Source organism: Macaca nemestrina, chromosome 2 (genome assembly GCF_043159975.1).
Source record: "Macaca nemestrina isolate mMacNem1 chromosome 2, mMacNem.hap1, whole genome shotgun sequence".
In the NCBI taxonomy this organism is placed as follows: domain Eukaryota; kingdom Metazoa; phylum Chordata; class Mammalia; order Primates; family Cercopithecidae; genus Macaca; species Macaca nemestrina.
Genome location: NC_092126.1, coordinates 128,899,569 through 128,924,792, shown reverse-complemented (window position 1 = coordinate 128,924,792; position 25,224 = coordinate 128,899,569). Strand labels below are relative to the sequence as shown.

The 25,224-nt window shown below is 39.7% G+C and overlaps 1 protein-coding gene across 25 annotated transcripts in view; it reads left to right on the top strand.

Annotated features, from left to right (window-relative positions):
- LOC105483536 (membrane associated guanylate kinase, WW and PDZ domain containing 1) overlaps positions 1-25,224 on the top strand; it is a 677,852-nt gene that overhangs the window by 643,836 nt on the left and 8,792 nt on the right. For 13 of the 25 annotated variants that reach the window (XM_071092042.1, XM_011744457.3, XM_011744470.3 and 10 more), the window contains 7 exons: positions 3,414-3,505; positions 4,968-5,160; positions 8,143-8,436; positions 11,746-11,949; positions 22,691-22,784; positions 22,914-22,974; positions 24,019-24,162. In XM_071092042.1, coding sequence (XP_070948143.1) covers positions 3,414-3,505; positions 4,968-5,160; positions 8,143-8,436; positions 11,746-11,949; positions 22,691-22,784; positions 22,914-22,974; positions 24,019-24,162 — 1,082 coding nt within the window. The remainder of the gene's footprint in view (positions 1-3,413; positions 3,506-4,967; positions 5,161-8,142; positions 8,437-11,745; positions 11,950-22,690; positions 22,785-22,913; positions 22,975-24,018; positions 24,163-25,224) is intronic. The other 12 variants (XM_011744480.2, XM_011744510.2, XM_071092043.1 and 9 more) reach the window with 3 other exon arrangements.

Below are 25,224 nucleotides of genomic sequence, written 5' to 3'. Positions count from 1 at the left end.
GGCATGAAGGGAAGTGCCTTGGAGCTCTTGTTGACCAAATGCAAACCAAAGACATGATGGAATAAAAAGGGTTTTGCATGCCCTTGTCAAGTCTGGAAATGTGTTAGTATGTCTGTAGTAATGGAGACACCAGGAGGTTTCTCTGCAAACCTGGTGGTTCCATTCTCTCTAATTATCAAAGGAAGTCTTTTGACTGCTTTATTGAGTTGTCACTGGCATTGCCAAAAGGAGACTAACTGCAGAAATTGTTCATATGCAAGGGCTTACAAATGAAAACTGGACAAGGTTTTCTTAGCTCTATTTGATTTAGCCTCACTCAAAAAAAAGGGATATTAATATCGGGAAAATGGTTCTACCTTACTGCCGCCTAAAAACTTAATTGTAATAAAACCTGCCTGAAGTAAGGAAGGAAACCATTTCGGGGGAAGTGGTTTAGAAACTTCAATGCCTCTAAGAAGAGGTGGCCTCGGAGGACACAGAAGAGAGAAATTTCATAATCCCATAATGTGTTTCAGTACTGATTTATTGCCAAAGTTATATATTGGGGTAAATGGCATTTAGTTGGTAGAAGAGTAGAATTGTTAAAATGCCAAAATTGAAGTAGCAGAAGACTTTCTTTGTAACATGTCTGTGTGTTGATGTTTGTATCTGTGTTTTCTGGCTCGCTGTTGTGTCTTTAACATCCCTAGTGTCAGTGGGCATCTTCCTTTTCAACAGAAAACCTTTAAATAAATTTGCCATTTTCCCACTGATTCTCAGAAGGAAATGAAGCTTTTTTTTTTCATGTGGACTAAACGGTGTGATAAGCCTAGATCTGTTGGCCACAACCTCCCATACCATGCTAGCTCACACCTAAATGAGCAACAGTAGGCAGAAACTTGTTACATTTGGTGTCACTGTAGGATGGGCAAATGTTCCTGTGTTAAATGATGCTGAGAAAAATAGGTCTGGGCTGGAAGTCTCTGCAGAGGCCCTTTCGTTGTTCCCAGAAAGGCCACACACTCAGCAGACCTAAAACAGACTCTGCCAGGAACCCAGTGCTGGCTGGACAGCACCAGTGGTCTATTTCGGTAATAATCCTCCTGCTTGAGTGAACCAAAGACGGAGACACAACTTGATTTAATTTGTTGTTTCATTGAGGCTATTACAGCAAATATCCTTTAGCCAGCTACTCGAACAGAAAGAAAATATTGTTACCTTAGCATGCTCAAGAAAATATTACTCTCAAATTGTGTTTATGGGAGTCCTGTGCTGTAGCTTAGCTCCATGTTCCCGGTGTTTTGCAGCTTAGCCTCAGCAATTATAATAAAAGCAGTGGATAGAAAGCACCCATTTATAGCCCTGGCACTGAGATAGCTCAAGTAAAAAGATCAGATTCGAACTCCTCTGACTTGTACTTACTGGTCATTTGGTTTCTTGTTTGTTGGTGCATTCATTCACTATACATTTTAAGTTTGTGGGTGAATCACTAAAAAGGGACATCTCTTCACCAACCTAAAATCTAAACATCCACCTTCTTCTTCCCTATTCCGTTGTACAAAACTGGAGAAGAAAAGAATTAAATTCTCAGGCCCACACTTTCCTTCAGCCCCAAATCCAGTTAATTAAATAAGAAGGTATGCACTACAGCGTTTGAAAATCTCCTTTAGGATTCATTGCAACCGAATCATATTTTTTTCTCTTTAAATAAAAGATACGTCATTTTATAGGTCATAAAACACCCTATGTATACATTAAAATATTAAGTAAGAATTAAATAGAAATAACCCTCTTTTACCTTAGTGAAGTAACAGAGTGGTGTATAGAACGATTTCATGTATAGTAAGTATTTTCTTATGGAAATTACATTTCTTTTAAAAAACAAGATATTCATTTTAAAGCCCTGGACCATTACTGGGCGTTGAAAGTAAAATACCAAGTTATTGGAAAATGAATTAATACTTTTAATGCTGAAATATCATAGGCAAATTCTAGAGTAAATCAGCGATTTTGGCAATGAGATATATGATTCATTAATATAGACTTTTTGTCATCACCATTGATCTTAAGGATTTGGAGGCCTGGCTGATTTTGGTAATAGTATTGAAATCCTAATAAACTTTGTACAGTCACCCCTCAGTATCTGCTGGGAATTGGTTTCAGGACACCTGCATCCCCCACCAAGGTTGTAAAAATCCATGGATGCTTAAATCCCTAGAAAATAGCATAATATTTGTGTGGAACACACACATACACACACACACACTCTCCTTCCTGTATTATTTGTTTGTTTGTTGTTTATGTATTTATTTATCTATTTGAGACAGCGTCTCACTCTGTCACCCAGGCTGAGTGCACTGGGGCAGTCATGGCTCACTGCAGTTTTAACCTCCCTGGCTCAAGCGATTCTCCCACCTCAGCTTCCTGAGTAGCTAGGACTATAGACACACACCACCACACCTGACCCATTTTTTATTTTTTGTAGAGACAAGGTCTCACTATGTTGCCCAGACTCAAATGCCTGGGCTCAAGCGATTCGCCGGCTTTGGCCTCCCAAAGTGCTGGGATTGCCACTGTAAGCTACCGCACCCACCTCCTCCTATATACTTTAGATCATCTCTACATTGCTTATGACATCTAATACAATGCAAATGCCATGTAAATAGTTGTGATACTGTATTAGGAATAACGACAAGAAAAAAAAATCTCTACGTATTCATCACAGCTAAAACCATTGTAGGTCTAACAAATTTTCTATCTGTGATTGGTTGAATCTAAGGATGCAGAACCCACAGATATGGAGGGCTGACTGTATGCAGAAATACTAGAATGTTTGAGAGTAATTTTTGGCAAAAATGATCTAACAAATTATTAGCATTGCTAGTCTTAATTATTTTAAGGAAGAAGAAAGTGACTTAAAGATAAATCAGAAAGTCTGTTTAAACCAAGCTGTTCTCTTTCATCCTCTAGTAGAGGAAACATCTGGTGACTTAACATGACTTCAGAATCCTTAGAGCCGGCTTCAGAGGTGGCTCTGACTTAGCCTGAGTTCTGTTCTTGGACATGGACACCTGCTTTGCAGTGTGGCACATCATACTTTTAATTTACTTAATTCTCCTTGCAAGAATACTGAGGAAAGCAGTTAATGCTGACTATTTGTAGTTAAGGATCATGGCTTGGGCTTGATTCGGAATTATCAAACAGTGATGAGTCCTTTGAAGAACTTTAGGGCTCAGTGACTATTCCCACTATTTACTTTATCCCCATGTCTTCTGTTATTTCACCTGTTCAGAGTATTTTGTTTCTTTGCCTATATTGAAAAGCTTCCATCTGATCAAGCACCACCATTCTTGTCTTGCAACTGTGTTCATCTTGGGGGTATCACTGCTTTTATCAGAAAAATAATCCATGTCTTTTTTCTCCCCTCTCTGCAGTTCCAGATTACCAGGAACAGGACATCTTCCTCTGGAGAAAAGAGACTGGATTTGGATTTAGGATTCTGGGTGGAAATGAACCAGGGGAACCTGTGAGTCTTTTGCTCATCTCTCTCCCCGGCATATTTTTCTAAGGCTTCAAAGCAAATTGGCAACAGTGACAAATCACCAAGATTTGTCCAGCTAGATGCAACACTGACTCTTTCATCTTGAGTAGTATGGGTTTTTCATTGGGTTTTGTGGAGCACTGTTTGTCTTGAGGAAGAAGAGACTAGACTCTTTCTAAAAAGTTTGTATGCGTGTTTGTGAAAAGTGGCAGCTGCAGCCTCTGTAGACCACCCCTTTCCCCCAAGGGAGACAAAAACAGAAAGCAAAACAGGATAATCATCACCTGATATAACAGTAGCCTGGTCCTTCTGGCCAGGTCCCTTCACTCTGCCAGCAGGTACTGGGCTTTGTGTGTTGAGTTGCTGGTGTGCAGAGAGTATTTCACAAAGCCTTATGGGACAGTGATTGGAGAATGTCAGACCCCTGCCTTTACAAAACTTGAGAAAGAACCCTGAGTAAGGGTCAAGAAACGTTGAACTTCCCTGGATCTCAGTGACCTCCATTTTGGAATAAATTTAGAATAACATAACAGGGTTCTTTTGAAGGAAGAAAAGAAAACTAAAATAGGTATTGTTAATTTCCTTGTGATAATAACAGCCATTATTCATCGAGCGCTTACTATGTGCCAGGTTCTGTGCTAAAGGCTCTTAACATACATTCTCTCATTTATCCATCAAACCCACCAGTTTATCCCGTTTTCACATTGAGAAAAAGAAAAGCTAATTAACTTGCCCAAGATTACGGAGCTACCAAACAGAGGGACTGACAAATAAGGTCTGACTCGAATCCATGTTCTTAGCAACTATTTTGTCAAAGTTCTTTGCAAACTGTAAATGCCATGTAAAGGTAACTATAGCATTATTGTCTGCTGGAAAGGCAAGGTAGGCACAAGTATTTTAGCTAAGGTTTAGTGAATGGCAAATATAATAGTAAGACATTAACTATAAAGAATGCTCTGCTTTCAGGTGCTAAAAGACTTCGAAAATGGAGATGTTCAACTAATTTTTGCTTCATTCATTCATTTAAGAGTATTTATTACATATTCCCTATTCCTAGGCATGATGCTAGACTCTTAAATAAAAGTAATATTAAAATTTTATTAGCAGAGTTGTATGGAAAGAGAGTTTTTAGGTAGCTAGGAAAGAAGAATAGGTTGTACAATGAAGGGAGAAAAGTGATTTATATCTGCAGCGGAGAAAAAGAAAGAGTGAGTTGTCAATAGGCCACAGATAAACAGCTGGAAACTAAGCAAGAAATATTCTTTCCACCATTTAATAATTGTGACAATACTTAGCACAATGTCTTGTACACAGTGGGTGCTCAATAAATGTTTGTGGCATGCCTGCAGACATGAATGAATGAATTGTTCCCAGAGATGTGAAGGCCATTGATGTCACAGTAAATGTAGGAGAGAAGTGTTTCATCCATCGTTCAATTATTCAACAGATTTATATTGGTCACATTGTACCACTGGGTGCTGCTGATACCGACGGCCGCCTGAGGTCTGGAGATGAATTAATCTGTGTGGATGGGACGCCAGTAATTGGAAAATCACACCAGCTTGTGGTCCAGCTTATGCAACAAGCTGCCAAACAAGGCCACGTCAATCTCACAGTGCGGCGTAAAGTGGTTTTTGCGGGTATGTATTTCATTCATTCGTTCAGACAGTGCGTTGTCACTTGATTCACAGAAAAGGCCTCCTTCCTGTGTCTGCCTCCTTGAGCATCTATTTTAGCAAATGTTTGCAAATGTGATCAAGCTCAGAATTTCCAGATGGCTTGCTTCTCTCAAACCCTGCAAAAATTACTGTCATTCTAAAGTACTTTAATGTGCCGTTTGCATATGTTCAACAAAGTCTTCCAGAGGAAGGCTTGTTGAATATATATTACTTCCCTTCTATCTCCTTGCAAATCAGAACTTAGCCATCCTCTTCATTTGATGATAATCCTCAACCAATGAGGTCATTATGAAAGTCAGAAGAGTTGTAGCTTCATATCAAGAGAACAAAAATTGGGTTTGTGCTACAAAATAAGCTCATAAAAAAGTTACTGATTTCTTACTGTCCTATGTATTAAACCAAGATTTTTTTTTCTTTCTACAAGAAAGTTGTAGAGCCAGCCAATTCTAGGTCAGCTTTGATTCCTTCTTCCTGCCCATAAGCTTTGAACTTTAATTCTCAAAATACTACATATCCTTTCAGGCTCAGCACAAATATAACCTTCCTCCCTCAGAAATTCCTCCTTCCTCCGACTACCTTCAGATTTTAGCATTCCCTCCTTGCCATTCTAGTGACTCATGGTTTACTTCCACATCAGAATCTGCCATTTTGACACAGTGAATTGTGTGTCTGTCCTTTCCCTTGACCTACCAGCTTCCTGAAAGCTCACGTTGAATACACCTTGTTGTTCACCTTTGGATGCAGCTCCCACTTTGAAACCTTTGAGACAGAACCCAGAATACAGCAGAAGTGATTGTCTTCTATCAGTTGAATTACTGGAGAAATATGACCTGAAATATTATGAATTCTTGTGGCATTAATATTAGTGAAACAGATATCTGCCAGATCAAATTAATTGGTACCTTGTTTTTTTAAAAAAAAAAAAAAAGTATAACCCATTTTAAATGGTATATGATTAATTATAGAATTAAGATGTTAAATTCCAGTGTGAGAGTCCTACCTCCTGCATGCATGGAAAACAGTGTTAATCTGCTGTAGGTTATGTCCCTAGAGCTTGTTTGTGGCCTCACAATCCTTCTTAACATAGTATTCCATGCAGCTAAAAGCAGTCAGTTAGAACTGGTTTTTGAGATGAGATGAAAACTATCTGGCTTCCCTGGCCCAAATAGAAATAGTAAGGCAATGTGATATTTTGTGTTTCAGGTTTATTTTTTTTTTTTTTTTTTTTTGAGACGGAGTCTCACGCTGTTGCCCAGGCTGGAGTGCAGTGGCGCGATCTCGGCTCACTGCAAGCTCCGCCTCCCGGGTTCCCGCCATTCTCCTGCCTCAGCCTCCTGAGTAGCTGGGACTACAGGCGCCCGCCACCGCGCCCGGCTAATTTTTGTATTTTTAGTAGAGACGGGGTTTCACTGTGGTCTCGATCTCCTGACCTTGTGATCCGCCCGCCTCGGCCTCCCAAAGTGCTGGGATTACAGGCTTGAGCCACCGCGCCCGGCCTTCAGGTTTATTTTTTTAAATATTAAATATTTTGGATTTTTAGCTCTGTGTGAAAGGCGTGTCAAAACTATGAAGAGACATTATGCAAAGCGAACTAGTCACAAAAGGAGAAATATTGATTCCCTTTATATGAGGTACCTAGGGTAGTCAAATTTATAGAGACAGAAAGCAGAATGATGGTCGGTGGGGAATGGAGGAAATGGGAAGGGGAATTAGTTTTTAATGAGTACAGAGTTTCAATTTGGGAAAACGACAAAATTCTGGAGATGGATGATGATGATGGTTGTATAAAAATGTGAATGCAGTTAATACCACTCAACTATATGCTTAAAAATGGTTTAAAATTTTGTTATGCTTATTTTTCCACAATTAAAACAATCTATGAAAAGAGAAGCTTTTGAAAATAAATACAGTCTGATCCAAAACTTGGACACAACACACATTTTGTTTTTGGCATAGTTGGTTCCACCTACTGTGTTGGCTGTTTAGGAGCGCTTTAGTAACACTAGCACGGTGACTAAATTCAGAAGGAGGTCAGTGTATCGGGTTCTGTGATCAGAGTAGATGTTGACACCTGGAAGCTAAGAAGAGAAGCATATGTGTCTCACAGGTGTTGTCATGAACCCCACATAGGACAGGTAGCCTCAACGTTACCGTCACCTTACTGTTCGTTGCCTGATGGAAAAAGCTGAGTGGAAATGTGATTGGAAAGTAATGACAATATGAAGGTGCATCCAAGGTTGTATCTATGAAGCCAAAATGGTGGTCTTCGCGGATGTAGCCCTCACCTACGCTTAGGCTCATCCCTTTGTGCAGTGGGGAAATATTTCACAGCAGGTTGATCTTGCTGCAAACTTGATTCTGAGTGTGGATGTCGACATATAGCATGCTATAAAATAACGAACGCGGCCGGGCGCGGTGGCTCAAGCCTGTAATCCCAGCACTTTGGGAGGCCGAGGCGGGCGGATCACAAGGTCAGGAGATCGAGACCACAGTGAAACCCCGTCTCTACTAAAAATACAAAAAATTAGCCGGGCGCGGTGGCGGGCGCCTGTAGTCCCAGCTACTCAGGAGGCTGAGGCAGGAGAATGGCGTGAACCCAGGAGGCGGAGCTTGCAGTGAGCCGAGATGGCGCCACTGCACTCCAGCCTGGGCAACAGCGTGAGACTCCGTCTCAAAAAAAAAAATATATAAAAAAAAATAACGAACGCTATTTGCGAGTCCCATTTGGTGTTAAGTAGGATCAATGTTCGTAGATACTGAATGGTTAATATTTGTCAAGAGAAGCTGCTTTCAATCCGTATATCCAGGTTTTGTGAAACCAGGTGCTGTCTCCTCCCCTCGGTTCATGTTTTGATTTCTTGAGGGAGTTGCGGGAAGGAGGGATGGGCAGCAGGATGGAGGGGCTGCTGGACACGGTAATGTACGCGTGCATCTCTGTTACAGTACCCAAAACCGAGAACGAGGTGCCCTCGCCAGCCTCCTCTCATCACAGTAGCAACCAGCCAGCCTCGCTGACGGAAGAGAAGCGCACCCCGCAGGGCAGCCAGAATTCGCTGAACACGGTGAGCTCGGGCAGCGGCAGCACCAGCGGCATCGGCAGCGGCGGCGGCGGGGGCAGCGGCGTGGTCAGCACTGTGGTGCAGCCCTACGACGTGGAGATCCGGCGTGGGGAGAACGAGGGCTTCGGCTTCGTCATCGTGTCCTCGGTGAGCAGGCCCGAAGCAGGCACGACCTTTGGTGAGTGCTGAATGTGAAATCGCCCAGGATTTCCTACCATGCCTGGGAGTTTTTGTTCTCCTGTGAGTGAAAGCTGACCCAGACCTCATGAGCAGAAATGCTTTATGGCTTCTTGCTCTGGGTAATTAAAGAGTTAATTGGGGATGGAGTTGATTTGGTAGCTTTTTCCCTTTTGAAGGTTGGGAATATTTGTTTGGCCCTTTCAACTTCCACCCTGAGAATGTGATCACGCACAGACGACTTAAAGCATACACCAGATTTGCGTGAAATTTGAATAGCAGCCGGGTGCGGTGGCTCACGCCTGTAATCCCCGCACTCTGGGAGGCCGAGGCAGGTGGATCACTTGAGGTCAGGAGTTTGAGACCAACCTGGCCAACATGGTGAAACCCCATCTCTACTAAAAGTACAAAAATTAGCTGTGCGTGGCGGTGCATGCCTGTAATCCCAGGTACTTGGGAAGCTGAGGCAAGAGAATCGCTTGAACCTGGGAGGTGGACCTTGCAGTGAGCCCAGATCGTGCCACTGTATTCCAGCCTGGGTGACACAGCGAGACTCCATCTGAAAAAAAAAGAAAAAGAAAAAGAAAAATAAATTTGAATAGCAACCCCTGGACAGCATACAGAGTCTACAGTTTTTGCCAAAGCAAAGCTTTTGAAAGGTATTGAATAGGACAGCACTAATTGCAAGGGCCTCAGAATGGTCTTAAGAATATCTTAAGAGTTTTTACAAGGAGCATACGGCTGTAGAAATGCTCTAGGAAAAATAGAGGTATAAGGAATAAAAATACTACAGGAGATGCTAGTCCACCTCATCTGTGTTCTTTCTCTACTGTATTCCCATAGGAATTTTTAAAAATTTTAAAATAATATTTTTACTGTTGCTTGATTTAAAGTCTGGTTAAAATCTGAGTTAAGAGTCATTTGATTTTCCTGTCTCATCCAGACGTTGAGGGTTTCAGCAAAGTATGTAGAAACACAATTGTCACTTTCTCAGAAGGTTCACTCTCTGCTGGGTACACTAGCAAAGACCAAGAGAAACCCAGATGATTGCAGAAACTAGTGATATATGAATGTTTCCCATTGCGATGGATTGATTATAGATGTACACTCCAAAAATGATCCACCTTCCTGATTGAGTAAAAAGTCATTTGTTATCTCCCGAGCACGTTTGTTACTTACTATGGAATACAATGGGAGAAGGGAAAGGGCTGTGCAGGCTGTGCAGGCTTTTCATGTACCTCAGCTCTATCCCTGAATGACTTACCCACTTGGAAACTGGCTAGGACCAGCAAGGTGCTACACCCCTTTAGCATTCTTATCCAGTAGAACTCACTTGGCCTCCATTTAGTCTTGGTGTGTTGCTTCCTGCTAGAGCTGTCTCCCCGTAAGTTTTATGTTTAACAGGGGACAGTGACCCAGCCAGGTCTATGCATGTGTGGCTGCAGTAACAAATGCCCATTACTAACAGTGCTTTTTGAGCTACATTAATCAAGTCATCATAGCATGTCATGGATGGATGACCTGAAATCAAAGCAAGGTTTTTTGGTTTTGTTTTAAAATTTATTTCAGAGACTTTCCTGCTTAATATAAAAATAAAGAGAAGGAAGAGGGGAGAAAGAAATCCCAAATTATTTTCTTCAGATTTACAATTTGACTGTCTCCATGCATCCTGTGATGTTCCTAACTATTTCAGAATTGTCAGTTTCACCTTCGAGAAAGAAATAGCATATATGTCAAGTGGCAGGTTATGTGTTATATAATGAATATTGTATTCACACTCACAATTTGGTCTTTGATTGTTTTCCTTTGGCTCTTACAACAAACAAATTAAACTTTCCCTAATACCTTGCATGAGACTTCTGAGCTTTGCTGAGCTTTCCTCAGACCTGCTATTCGATACCTTTGTGATACCAATTGTCCTTGGAGATCAACTAAACTTAGTCAAGACCTTGAATTTGAGTATGGGAGCATTCCAGCACGCCTACCTGTTATATTCTAATAGACTGTTAACTTTTAAAAATTATCTTACCTTGATGTTCCATCCTGTGATACAAGCTCAGGCAAATCTGCTGAAATTCAAAGGAATTAAAGCGCATTTTCCCACACACGTTACCCTTAAGGTCCAAATTATGACAGAAGAGCCTACTCAGTTAGTTGTAATGTCCCTCATGTTAATTTTGTCACCCTTTCCAACAGGTAACTCAACTGCATAACTACCTTCATAGTCCCCAGAAAGACAAATTCTCAAAGTAGGTGAATATGCATAAGAACTTTGAAACTCAATACATGATTAACTAGATTAACTAGAAATCTATATCAGGCCTCAAAGCCAGCCACCTCTCTCTAGAAGTTAGCAATGACATGCAGTGCCTCAAAGTGCATGATAAACCTTTCTCTCCAAATGCACTTTTCCCGGTCTTTGATATTGTGGATGTGCAGTAACTGATGATGAGAAAGGAGATGATTAAAGGAAAAAGGGTGAGGAAAGATTTGAACCTAGCTTTGGATCAATGTCCTCAGCCTAAATAGGTACTAGATTTTCATAGTCCTTTGAGGGGATTTTTGTGAGGCAGGAGGATGATTTCAGAGCTAATGAACCAGTCGGGCCACACTCTGAAAGCACATAAGACTAGCTGCTTGAGCAAAGGTCCTAAAAGGAAAAATAAGCTTCAAGGTTGGGTGCTTTCTTAGCTCATCTCTTACAATTACGCCCATTTTCTAAAGCTTTCATCATTCTGGGGAGAAGGCAGAAAATCTGAGTGTTTGTTCATTAGGTGTTTTCAGATTGAATTTTTGGTGCTAGCAGACTTATGCCTCACCAGATGCCCAGTGATTATTTTTCTAAACGGAGAAGGAACAAAACATTGGCAGAAGCTTAAACAACAGCTGGCAAAAATGAAGTGACATGAACACAGAATGAGTAAAAGCATCCATCCCAGCCTTGGGTTTCACATTTGCAGTCCCAAAATAAGCCAACAGCGAGTTATTTTGGGGCTCTTAAAAATCTTTGAAGTTGCCAGCTATCCCAAATTTTGTAATTGGTTTAAGGAGGAAACCTGGGGGTTCCCCTGATTTTGAATCTGGAAAGGATGGCAGCAATCGATTCTAGTTTCAGGGCAGTAGCTCCTTATACAGACACCCTGAGTATTGCCAATGTTTTGACCATCGGTGCAGAGCTCTCCTTTAATAACATTTGCTTAATGCTTTAATTAATTAACACTTAACCTTCTCTTTCCCTTTTCAACCCTTTTTCTCTTCCCTTTGCTATATTCCCACGTAACTTTAAAAAAATTAAAACTCAATATCAAAGCAGGCAATGCATGTGTGGCTATGCCTCACAAAATAGGTCGGATTATTGAGGGGAGCCCTGCTGACCGCTGTGGCAAGCTGAAAGTAGGAGACCGGATCTTGGCAGTAAATGGATGTTCCATCACCAACAAATCCCATTCAGACATTGTGAACCTAATCAAGGAAGCAGGAAACACAGTTACCCTCCGCATCATTCCTGGGGATGGTAAAGTATACCTATTATCTATCTCTCTCTCTCTCTCTCTCTCTCTCTGTCTTTTCCTTTTCTCTCTCTCTCTTTCATTAGTGTTCATGTAACTGAATAGTGTTAATTTAGTGGCAGCTTCATTCATCCTTAACTAAATATACCCATTAAGTAAACGTGAGCCATTGTTACTAACCCATTATCTCACCCTCTTATGTAATTAATCCTTTAGCCCTGTGACCCTGTCTTGCTGCAGATATAAAAGTTTCAGAAAAATCTTCACCCTTTCCTCAACTTATTTAGCTTTTTGTGTCCTTGTCTTCAACACTATAAAATAGTTTTAATACAGGTAGTACAGATCCTCTGATATGTATAATATGAACTGTATAATCTGGTGACATGACAAAACCTGCATGGTAGCAATTCAGAGCCAATACTATAGTTTTTTAGAATAAGTGAATGTATCAAAGTTTTTTATTTAATGGGAGAATCTAAGAGTTTGTGTCTACTGGATTTGTCCCTAATTTTTGTATGTGAATGAAGAAAGAATGAAATCTCTCTATTTTTGATAGATTATATCTGCATTAAACTAGGCCTATCCTTATTTGTTTGTTTGATTAGTTAAATTTAAATCTTTGGTTCTTTTATATAACTTCTGCCCCCCAGGGAGCATTGGCATTGTATGCAGTGGGTGCAAGTAGCATCTAGTGAGGTCAGACATGCTTCAAAACATCCTACAGAACACAGAATAGCCCTCACAATAAAAAGTTACCCAGCACAAAATACCAATACTCATTGTATTATTCATGTTTAATAAAAATTAAGTTGAGACTGAGTGCGGTGTCTCACGCCTGGAATCCCAGCACTTTAGGAGGTCAAGGCAGGTGGATCACCTGAGGTGAGGAGTTTGAGACCAGCCTGGCCAACATGGTGAAACCCTGTCTCTACTAAAAATATAAAAATTAGCCTAGCATGGTGGCACATGCCTGCAGTCCCAGCTACTTGGGAGGCTGAGGCAGGAGAATCGCTTGAGCCCAGGAGGCAGAGGTTGCAGTGAGCTGTGACTGCGCTGCTGTACTCCAGCCTGGGCAATAGGGCGAGACTCATCTCAAAAAAAAAAAAAAAAATTAAGTCGATACACTAATGTCAGGAAGTATAGATCCTTTAGAAAATTAAATCCTGAATATTCAATTTATTCTAAGCTTACTCTGCTCTGGAGAAGAAAATGACACTTGTCCCAAAATGTTTAAATGTCTTTTTTTAGTCTTGCTATACATGTTATAAAATATATATTCTAAAAGTCAGTGAGTATTTCTCAAAAAAAATCTGGTTTATAAAGATAGTGTGATAAAAACTCTATGCCATGTATCTATAAAATAAGAAAATCAGACATTTCATCTGAAAGTTATTTACCAAATGAGTATTTTTATATACTAACTGCTAGAAAGTGAACTTTCTAGTTCAAGATTTGAAAGGTATAGCTGGTGCCTTAAGGAAAAGGTAAATGCAAAACCAAACAGTAAATGTTTGAAAATTGTTGGTTCCAAGAACAGAAAACTTTCTCTGCACCAAAAATATCCCACACTAAATATGGAGCAAAAAAATGGCTTCTTGAATGATGGTCTACTTCACCCTCCTTCAAATGCATGGTTAGTCATTTACCAACTGGTCTGGAGTTCATTCCACCAATTCACCACTCTGGAAAGCTATTACAATTTAGGAAAGTGGTCACAAGATGATAGAACATAGGTTCCTAATGGGAAGGATGAAGGAAGCCAGAAAATACAGTGAGAAGTGATTGAGAGAGCCAAATGTGGTCCAGACATCCCTCCTTTCATTGCACTTCATTTTATTGCACTTTGCAGGTACTTCATTTTGTACAAATTGAAGGTTTGTGGCCACTGTGCTTCGAGCAAGTCTGTCAGTGTCATTTTTCCAACAGCAGTTGCTCACTTTGTGCCTCTGTGTCACATTTTGGTAATTCTAACAGTATTTCAAGCTTTATTAGTATTAATTATTATTATATCTGCTGTGATGACCTGTGATCAATGATCTTTGATGTTACTATTGTAATTGTTTGGGGGTGCCACAAACCATACCCACATAAGAGGACAAACAATTAATAAATGTCATGTGTGGTCTGACTGCTCCATTGACTAGCCATTCCCCATCTCTGTTCCTTTCCTCAGACCTTTTCCAAGATAAAGCAATATTGAAATTAGGACAATAAATAACTTTACAATGGCCTCTAACTCTTCATATGAAAGGAAGAGTCACACATCTCTCACTTTAAATCAAAACCTAGAAATGATTAAGCATAGTGAGGAAGGCATGTCAAAAGCTGAGATAGGCCAAAAGCTAGATCCCTCATGTTAAACATTTATCCAGGTTGTGAATGCAAAGGAAAATTTCTTAAAGGAAATTAAAAGTGCCACTCCAGAGAACACACGGATTTTAAGAAAGTGAAACAGCCTTATTGCTGATATGGAGAAAGTGTGAGTGGTCTGGATTAAAATCAAACCAACCACAACATTCCCTTAAGCCGGAGTCCAATCCAGAGCAAGTTCCTAAGTCCTCAATTCAGTAAAGGCTGAGAGAGGGGAGAAAGCTGGAGAAGATAGTTTGAAGCTAGCAGAGGTGGGTTCATGAGATTTAAAGAAATAAACCGTCACCATAACATGAAAGTATAAGGGTAAGCAGCAAGTGCAAATGTAAAAGCTGCAGCAAGTTTTCCAGATGATTTAATTATTAAGATCAGAGATGAAGGTGGCTGCACAAAATGACAGATTTTCAGTGTAGACAAAACAGTATTCTATTAGAAGAAGATGTCATTTAAGACTTTCCTAGCTAGAGAGGAGACATCAATTCCTAGTTTCAAAGCTTCAAAGGACTGGCTGACTCTCTTGTGAGGGGCTAATGCAGCTGATGACTTTAAGTTGAAGCTAGTGCTCATTTGACTATTCTGAAAATGCTAGAACCTTTCAGAATGATGCTGAATATACTCTGCCTGTGCTCTAGAAATGGAACAACAAAGCCTAAATGACAGCACATCTGTTGTGCTGTGGTTTATTGAATATTTTAAGCCCACTACTGAGACCTACTGCTTAGGGGAAAAAAAATTTCTTTCAACATATTACTGCTCATTGACAATACACCTGGTCACCCAAGAGTTCTAATGGAAATGTACAAGGAAATGAATGTTGTTCTCATGCCTGCTAACACAACATCCATTCTATAGTTCATGGATCAAGGAGTCATTTTGACTTTTAAGTCTTACTATTTAAGAAATGTATTTTGTAAGGCTATACCTGCCGTAGATAGTGGTGGCTCTAATGGATTTGGAAAATCCATTTGGAAAGATTTGGAAAATCTTCTGGAAAAGATTCACCCTTCTAGATGCCATTAAGAACATTTATGATTCATGGGAGAAGGTTAAAATTTGACATTAACAAGATTTTAGAAGAGGTTGACTCCAACCTTCATGGATAACTTTGAGGGGTTTGAGACTTCAGTGGAGGAAGGAACTGCAGGAGTTCTTTTGTGGTGGAAATAGCAAGAGAAGTAGAATTGGAAGTGGAGCCTGAAGATGTGACTGAATTGCCATAATCTCATGATAAAACTTGAACAGACGAGGAGTTGCTTCTTATGGATGAACAAAGAAAATGGTTTCTTGAGATGGAATCTACTGGTAAAGGTGTTGTGAACTTTGTTGAAATGACAACAAAGGGTTTCGATTATTACATCAAGTTAGTTAATAAAGCAGTGGCAGAGTCTGAGAGGATTGACTCCAATTTTTTAAAAAACAGTTCTACTGAGGGTAAAATGCTATCAAACAGCAACACACTGCAGAGAAATCTTTCGTTAAAGGAAGAGCCCCGTGATGTGGCAAACTTCATTGTTGTCTTTTTTTAAGAGGTTGCCACAGCTACCCAACCTTCAGCAACCACCACCCTGATCAATCAGCAGGCATCAACATCAAGGCAAGACCCTCCATCGGCAAAAAAAGATTACAACTCACTGAAGGCTCAGATAATCATTATTAGCATTTTTTAGCGATAAAGTATTTTAAAATTAAGGTATGTAATTTTTTTAAACATAATGCTATTGCACACTTAATATAGTATAGTGTAAACATAAATTTTGTATGCACTGGGAAACCAAAGAATTTGTATGACTCACTTTACTGGAATACCTGCTTTTTTATTGCCATGATCTGAAACTGAACCCATGATATCTCCAAGGTATGCTTTGTGTATGAATTTAGACACATTTATTTACATGCCATGGAAAGATATCAAACAGACTAACCCAAAAGAACAGGACCCAGGGATTGACTTTCTGGGTTTATAATTGGTCAATCTTATTGTGGGAATGAGAATGTCCAAAAAAGGAAGGAAAGAAAGTACTCCCCAAGTGAAGAGCTTAGAAAAAGAGTTTGAAGTCAGTAAAAACATAAATACTTAGAAGAGACTTATTCTACAGTGTAGATAGTAGATGTTGACTTAATGAAATACACAGCTGGATGCAGTGGCACACGCCTGTAATCCCAGCACTTTGGGAGGCTGAGGCAAGAGGATCACTTGAGCTCAGGAGTTCCAGACCAGCCTTGGCAACATGTTTAGAGTAGTAGAGAGGTCATCTCTACTAAAAATTCAAAACAATTAGCTAGGAGAGGTGGCTTGCATCCGTAGTCCAACTATTTGGGGCAGGGGACAGGAGGCACTGAGGCAGGTGGGCGGCTGGAGCCCAGGAGGTGGAGGTCGAGCTTCAGTGAGCCCTGATCATGCCACTGCACTCCAGCCTGGATGACAGAGTGAGACCCTGTCTCAGAACAAACAAAATAAAACAAAATATCCTGGAAAAAAAACTTTTAAGCCTGAACACCAAAAATTATCATGCAGGGTGGATTATCCAATAACATTGGCATTATAAAGGCAATTTTAAAATTTAAATACATAGGAAATATAAAATTCACATAGATATCTTGTGCTACCTTGGTTAGAAACAAGTAAACATAAAACTGGTACATGATAGTTGAGGATTGTTATTTTTTATGGCAGTACATGTTCTGCTGAGCATCCAAGATGTTTCAGAAATTTGGTTGATATGATAATAAACCTCTTCTCTAGTTACTTTGTAAGTGCCAGAAGAACCAGGTAAAGGGAATCAAGTCTGGCAAAGGATGAATATGTGATGCTCTTTTTTTTTTTTTTTTTTTTTTTTTGAGATGGAGTCTCGCTCTGTCGCACAGGCTGGAGTGCAGTGGCACGATCTCGGCTCACTGCAAGCTCTGCCTCCCGGATTCACGGTGATGCTTATATTTTAAGTGGGTCTGAGAAACAGCATCTTGGAAATTAGAGTTGAAGCAGGGGAGTTAGATTTCTTGAAAGATGTGGGAGATCCAGGAGGATTTTGCAAACCCCTAGAAGACAAAGGTGACCATTACAGTTCAGTGAAGAGATAATCACGCTGGATCCACTTCCTTTCTGTGAAAGTGTGTTGGACATAGTTGATTCCAAGGTACAATGGAGGTGCCGATGCCTCAGGTCTCCTTCAGATCTTTTACTCTAATATTTACTTCATCAAGTGGCCCAAAGGCCATTTGTTTCATGATATCTACAAGGAGACTGAAGGCCTTAACTCAGAGTAGTTTCTGAGCTCTTAGAAATCTATCACGTCTGCAGCCAGGCATGGTAGCTCCCGCCTGTAATCCCAGCACTTTGGGAGGCCAAGGTTGGCACATTGCCTGAGCTCAGGAGTTCAAGACCAGCCCAGGCAACATGGTGAAACCCTGTCTCTACTAAAATACAAAAAATTAGCCAGCCATGGTGACACATGCCTGTAGTCCCAGCTACTCAGGAGGCTGAGGCACAAGAATTGCTTGAAACCAGGAGGCAGAGGTTGCAGTGAGTCAGGATTGTACCACTGCCCATTCCAGACTGGGCAACAGTGAGACTGTCTTCAGAAAAAAAAAAAAAAAGAATCCATCACATCGGGATACTATTCTTGAAACCCCAGGAGGCCCTTTGAAAAGATGCTGTGTCATTTGTGCAGTGCTTGAGTCTACTCTGAGTCTATTTCCATGTCTAGTTCATGCTACCTAATTCTTTGTTCTTGTCATCTGTCACCTCATTCTTTCTCCAGTTTCACTTATCTCAGTCTTTAGTTTCCCTCACTCTGCTTCCCACATTTCTCTCTAACTTTTCCAACAAAACCTCCAAAACGTGATTCCTCTTTCCTTGGCATTATTGTATGTTAGAAGGTCTGGCAGGAGTGTTTTCACAGCCTTGGTCAGGCCAAGGTTTGGGGAGTCCTCACCTTTGCTAATTTGATTCTCTTTGGGACCAGGGTGGACAATGGGGGAGGGCAGAACCTTTTCTCCTGTGAGATTGGGCAAGGAATGAATGAATAAATACACGATGGCAGCACAGAAGGGCCCAGAGCATAGCTGAACATACTGAATCTGAACTTGAAATCTAAGAAGTCAAACATTTGCATTGTATAGAGATGCCCCATGGAGTAGGAGAGAGACTTTAATCAGACAAGGACAGACACTTACTGAGCCAGGTAACATAGAATCATCAGATTGAGTCAAGTTCAACATGAAAATCTTTAGGAGCTTAAAAATGCTTTATTTGAATAATGGTCCTAAATTTGCACTTCAGATCACTCTGATTCAAAGTATTTGCTTGCGTAGGAGGTAGAACTTGGCAACATACAGATATTGCTGTTTCCTTGGCAAAGGCATTAGAATAGTAAAAAGTCTCCCAAAACTTTTCAAATATTTATGGGATTCAAATTTTCCCGTGCTGCCCGTAGATATTTATTACATACGTGTTTATCCAGTAAAATATTTATGACAGGAATGATTGTATCCGTTGTTGATTTGCTTGGCTTTCAATGTGGATTCCACAAGGGGAGGCTAAGGATATTAACATGGGAACAAGGTTAGAATTGTAATCGCTTGTCACAGATAGATAGGTTGAAACCCAAGATGGAAGCTGCTGTCGGAAGAGTAAGTGCTGAGATTTGGAATAGTCCCTGGACAGGGCTGTGAGAGCTAGGATTTGCTTCCCTTGATACATGACTGCTATGGAAAGTGTAGTAATCTCCATTTTCACTCCTCTGGGAAAGCTAAAGTAGGTATAAACACTGTTTAATAAAGGGTGTTGGGTACTTTCTGGAATTTGTCATAAAAGTACCTAATCCGTCCACGTGCCTTGCAGTTTTAAAAGTCGAATACATTGCCACCTCTTTCTAATACTGTTGCTGGAGGGCAGGGAGACTCATACTCTTGTTACAGGCCCTTCTTTTATATTTTTTTCTACCATAAGTGGCCACTTTTGCTTTGGGATAAAGCTCTTTTATAATGGACTCATCTCTGTATTTTAAATAGCTAGAGAGAATTTCAGCACATATAATCCTGGTTTAATTCCAAATGAAGAATTAAAAGTTCACTAAAACAAGTATAACTTTATTGATAGTATAAAAACATCCTGGAAATCTAGGGTATACCTAATATTATTTTGGTGCTGCTCTGAAGATGGTTTATAAAATCTAGCCGTCAAAGCAGGATATTTCATGTTTTAATTCATCTATGATACTGCTTGGTGAAGTTGATAGTATTTATACAGTAAAATAAAATTATTTCTTATTTGAAAGGAATGTTCCAGTTGGATGTGATTTCCTTGATACCAGCACATAATTCCTATATAAACCAAAAACTAAAAGTTCACTGTCAGGCAGGTCCTGGGTTTCATTCCCAGTATCTCCACCTGCTGCCTGAGTGACCTTAGACATATTACCTATATTTTCTATACCCCAGTGTCTTCATTTGTAAACTGGGGCCATAATTATACCTATTTTATTGAGTGGTGAGAGTTAAATGAAGTAATATATGTGGTAATGGACTTAGCACAGTGCTTGGCACATTTAAATGATCATTGAATAATGGTGGTTCATAGATTAAGATAAATAACAAATGAGGAAAATTCAGCAAGCTCAATTCGACATTTGCATGTTAAATGTTAATTTTACCATGCTTAAAATTATACTTCAACCCAAAAAAGAGTTTCACAGACATACAGATGAGGAAAAAAATAGCAAATAAAGGATAGGAATAAAAATAATAAAGGAATTCTGTGTATTGGGTGATTATCTCATGAAATCATGAAAGCAGCAGAAAAATAAAAATAGTTTGAAAATGGAATCTGATCTGCTTAGAAAACTCTGGCTACCAACAACACACAAGAACTCTAAAGAGGAACCTCTGTACAATTCAATAATTATAATCACTTTGATTACAAGGAGACATTGTTTTTAGTATCCTGATTATGATTTCCCCATGGCCTGAACAACCTGGTGATTTCTGAGAGTCTCCATAAAATTAATTGCAGTGAGCAACATGAAGTTTGCTAAAAGACCAATACAGGAGTTTATGAAAGTTCTGGAGAGTCACAGTGATGGCTATACAGCTTGTTTGTCCTATTTAGTGACACAGTGAGCATACTTTATGAAATATCACTGATTCATCACCTTGGTTCTGCTGGTTAACTGCCCTCAAATGGGAGTTATATGAAGGAGCTAGCGTTCCTCCAAAAGCTATGAAAATAATTTTCTGTTATAATAGCAGTCATTAAAATATACCAACAATATGCTTTTAACATTATGACAATAATAAATACATGGTACCAAAAATATGCTTCTCACTTCTGAGCAGTTTTTGTGTGCCAGGGACTATTCCAAACAATCTTCTTGGATCATCTTTACCCCAATTTCCTTAGATAATTCTCTTATTCCCAACGTGCAGACGAGAAAACTGAGGCACTGAGAATTTGAGTAACTTTGCTTAAGTCCCATCCAGGAAATCGAAGAGCCTAGATTGCAAAGTCAGATAAGACAGTCTGATTCCAGAATCTGACCTAGTCACCATTGTGCTAAACTGTCTCCCAGCAAGCCTGAGAAACACCACCTCCCCAGCTTGGACGGTCATAGGCTTATGGTGTAGTAAAGACTCAGAGGAGTGCATAGGAAATGATTGGTAAAACAGATTGTGGGAAACATTGTCCCAAAACATGAATGGGATTCACCTAACAATTCACTTGACTGAGTTATTTTCTTCTTCTTCTTGTGCCTTAGCATAATGGGCTTTTATGGCTGCAGTATATTAACTGTTGAAATCATATTTCAACTTTCTCATTTTGCAGAGAGTTTAACTTATACAAGGTCTCATAGTAATAAAATTAGTAGCCGTAATAAATGTGTACTGAGTGCTTATTGTATGTCAGGCACAGAGCTTAAACATTGCATATACTTTTATCCATGAGAAGGGAATTATGGTCATCACCCCCTTTTAACAGATAAGAAAAATAAGGCACACAGCTAATGAGTAGAAAAAAAAGTTGATTTGATCCCAGGTCTGAATCTCAAGCCCATGCTTTTAACCACTATGTATCATGAAAATAAAATAACAGGAAGCCAGACCAAAGCTGAGTAAGATCCTTGGGAAATGTAAATGGAAGATAGACCACAGATAGTTGGGATTTGTGGGATGTCTTTTGTTCCAGAACTGCAGTGGAAAGATATATAGTCCAGGTATCTCAGTTTGGAATAGTTAACATATTTTCCCATATAATAGTTAAATCTGATGGGAAGATACATGTATTCAGCAAACGTGAAAGTGCCTACTATAAGCCATAGGTCTCCTGGTAACTTCTAGGCTTAACGGTTCACTGAATTAAATGGGCATGCACAGGTGAATCTTATAATGGAACCTAACACCACATTTAGCATTTTCTTTATTAGAAAATGTATGGCAAGTTTCAGTCAACCTACAATTAAATATTAAAAATACAACTTACTCATAGTTGGTTGCTACTTGCCTTGATCATAATGAAGAAATTATTAGTAAAGAATATATAGCTATCACTATAGGAATGATTATATTTTAGTAGTGCATGTTCGTGTGCAGTCTGTAGTTGCACTTTGAGTTTTTGGATTCAAAATCTCCAAACTTCTGGAGATGATGAAGTTGCTTGTGAATGTGATTAGTGGAGAAAAAGGTCAACTTATATAGGGATATAATCATGTTCATTTCATGGAGGTGGCTTCATGATTTGTATAACTTATATTTACAAACTCTGCCTCTGACTAATGCAAATTTTAAAATTGACTTTTCATGAGTGATACCAAACAAGATCTGTCAAGAGTTCCATTATTTTCAGTTGTGCTTTATTAAAAGCAATGGGAAAGAAAGTAGATATTATGTGTGTGTTTAACAAGATGTTAGTACACTTCTGATTTTAATATTCACTTGAGGAAATCAAGCAGAGCCACTAAATATTGCTGATAAATTGCAGGAAACGTTGGCAGAGACATTTATTATCAGCCTTTAAAGTTCTGGGAGAGAATTGTGCTGTGGTGCAGCACTTTGATGGGATTGCCTTTTTGCAGTGGCAGGGGAGGAGTGAGAAACACCTACCTTGGCTAGAATTGTAGAGCAGTGTTTTCTTTGGCAAACTGCGTTTTATTTGTGGAAGTGTCTGTTTGGGAGGAGGGTCATGGGGACATGCATGACCCACATCAGAGAAGATCTTAAAATGGTTTATAAACTCCTAATTGTCTAGAAATTCAAGTCAGACTGTTTGAAATGGGGACAGAGAAGTCACACTTGTTATTCAGATACAGGGCTTCTGCACACCTCCTGGCTGGAGGATGTCTTCTCTGGAGCCTTCATTTCTTTATGCTCTGTCCCTCTTTGCAGAGTCCTCGAATGCCACCTTGCTGACCAATGCAGAGAAGATCGCCACCATCACCACCACACACACCCCTTCTCAGCAAGGGACCCAGGAGACAAGGTCAGACATGGCTTTGGTTTCCTTTGTTAAAGGGGAAAAAAGTAACTCCCAGCATGACAATATATGTCCTTGATTCTTTCTCAGTTTCCTAATGGGTTGCTCTTGTATTTATTTCTCTCACTTCGGCAGGAATACCACCAAACCAAAGCAGGAATCTCAGTTTGAGTTCAAAGCACCCCAGGCAACACAGGTGAGCACCATTTCTCTTTTTTCTCTATACTTTGCACATTTCCTTCCAACTTTCTCAAGCTATTTTTATGGGATATATTTTGAAGCACCTTTAATTTAAAAGAAATAACCTTTTGTGAGGTGATTTACCAAATATATACTTACATTTGATTTTCTAGGAAATAACATTTTATTTTGCTACCTTGAAATATTCCTAGATAGCCTTTTTTGGGGGAAAAAAATGAAAAGCAGTAATTGTCACAAGGATCGCCAGTTAGAGAAAGCAAAACAGCCAATATCTACTCATAGTTTTCATAAACATGCTTCTGCCCAGAAAATGTCTTTTTGATAAGGTGTTTTTCAGGCTTGGGAATTTAAGGTGATATCCGTAGAGCAAAATACCTGTCCTCAGGATGGCAAGGGAGAGTGTGAAAATAATAGCAGGTAAAACAAATTTGAGGAGCTTTGGGTGATGCAAAATTAAACAGATTCCCTTTTTTTGTTTTGTTTCGTTTTTTAATTAAGAGACAGGGGTCTTATGGACTGAAACTCCTGGGCTCAAGCAGTCCTCCTGTCTCAGCCTCCTGAGTAGCTGGTATTACAAGTGCCCAACTGGGTTCCTTCTTTACTGGTCACCTGGGGGCTTTCGGTTGTCCCTTTGTAATTTTCCTTGACTGGGATTTGGAGAGGTTTTGTTGGTATCCTCATGATGGGCACAGTCAGCATTTATTGGACACAGGTCAGGGAGGCTGGGCATCCAGCAGCCAGGTGACTGGTATCATGTAATGAGGAATTGTCCTTCCCCAAATGCAAATCATGGCCTCACTGATTAAATTTTAATCCACATATGTTACATTAAATACACACATGCATTTAGACATGCTCATAAATGTTTTCAAATTCTGGATCTCTGACTTCTGAGATTAATGAGGATGAATCAAGATGATTAATAAACAAGAGTCACCAAGATGGGGATAGAGGTTGTGCCTTTTTGCCAAGAATGTTTAGGAAGACTCCTATGGATATTAATTCTCCTAGAATGATTGCATTTAATTTCTTTAAACAGGAGCAAGACTTTTACACTGTGGAACTGGAAAGAGGAGCCAAGGGATTTGGCTTTAGCCTTCGAGGAGGCCGAGAGTATAACATGGACCTCTATGTTCTGCGCTTAGCAGAGGATGGTCCTGCAGAGAGGTGTGGAAAGATGAGGGTAAGTGGAGAGAGGAGTCTGGGGTAGGTGCAAATAAACCATCTGCAGTGAATTCTTGTCATATATTGTTAGAATGTTAATGTTCATAAGAATTACATTTTCTGTGGCTTTCATGATTCTCTTAAATGCATGACTCCTACCCTACCAAATATTTCTCCCTAAAGCACAATTATAGCTGCTAAAGTTAGGCGAACACTTCCAACTCTTGGGGTTGATATAGGGAATAAGGGATTTAAATTACTTATAAACATATTAAAGTAGGTATTTTTCAGAGCCTATTTCTATAGTTCTTGTGCTTAATGTCATGGGGCAGGCACATCACTTGACAGGAATTCTGGGGTACCCTGGGATGCTTAGAGAGCAGGAAAGTCATGTGGCCCTGTAGATTCTGGGCAGTGAGGTCTACTCATCCTCTAGCTGGCTACCAGTGGTCTTACCTTAGGCTTAGAGAGAGCAAGTCTACTCTCTGTCTTAGCAAAGAGCCAGGGCTCTGTGGCATGAATATTCAGAGTTGCTCTGTAGTAAGAGCTACAAATTTTAAATACATAAATGCCAAAAGTCCACTCTGCTCTGTTTCACTAATATCTGTTACTGTAGATGAATGTGCTGTTCTCCTGGGCAGATTAGATAATTAAGAAAACATAAATCATCTACTCATAGATAGGTCACATAGATTGGGACTTGCCCATGGAGAGCCATTTACAACAAATTAAAAGAAATCAAGACAGTCAGGCCAGGAAAGGAAACAAAGTGAATGCAGTTGAGCCTCAGCAGAAAAAGGGAAAAACTGATTAAGGATGAGGATCATAACACTTGAACTGAAGCCACAATCTTGATGTTTAAGTTTCTTCAGAGTGAATTTTTTAACATTTAAAATTGAGAAGGTAGAGCATGAATGTATTTTACGAAAATGGTATGTAGTAAAAATATAGTGTCCAGGGTCAAACAGTATACCAGTTCCTCTCATATCCTTTTTTTTTTGCATGTACATATACGAGGGAAGATACATGGTGGTATATATTTCTTTTGTTTGAATTTCAGACATAAGGAATTTATTTTCCC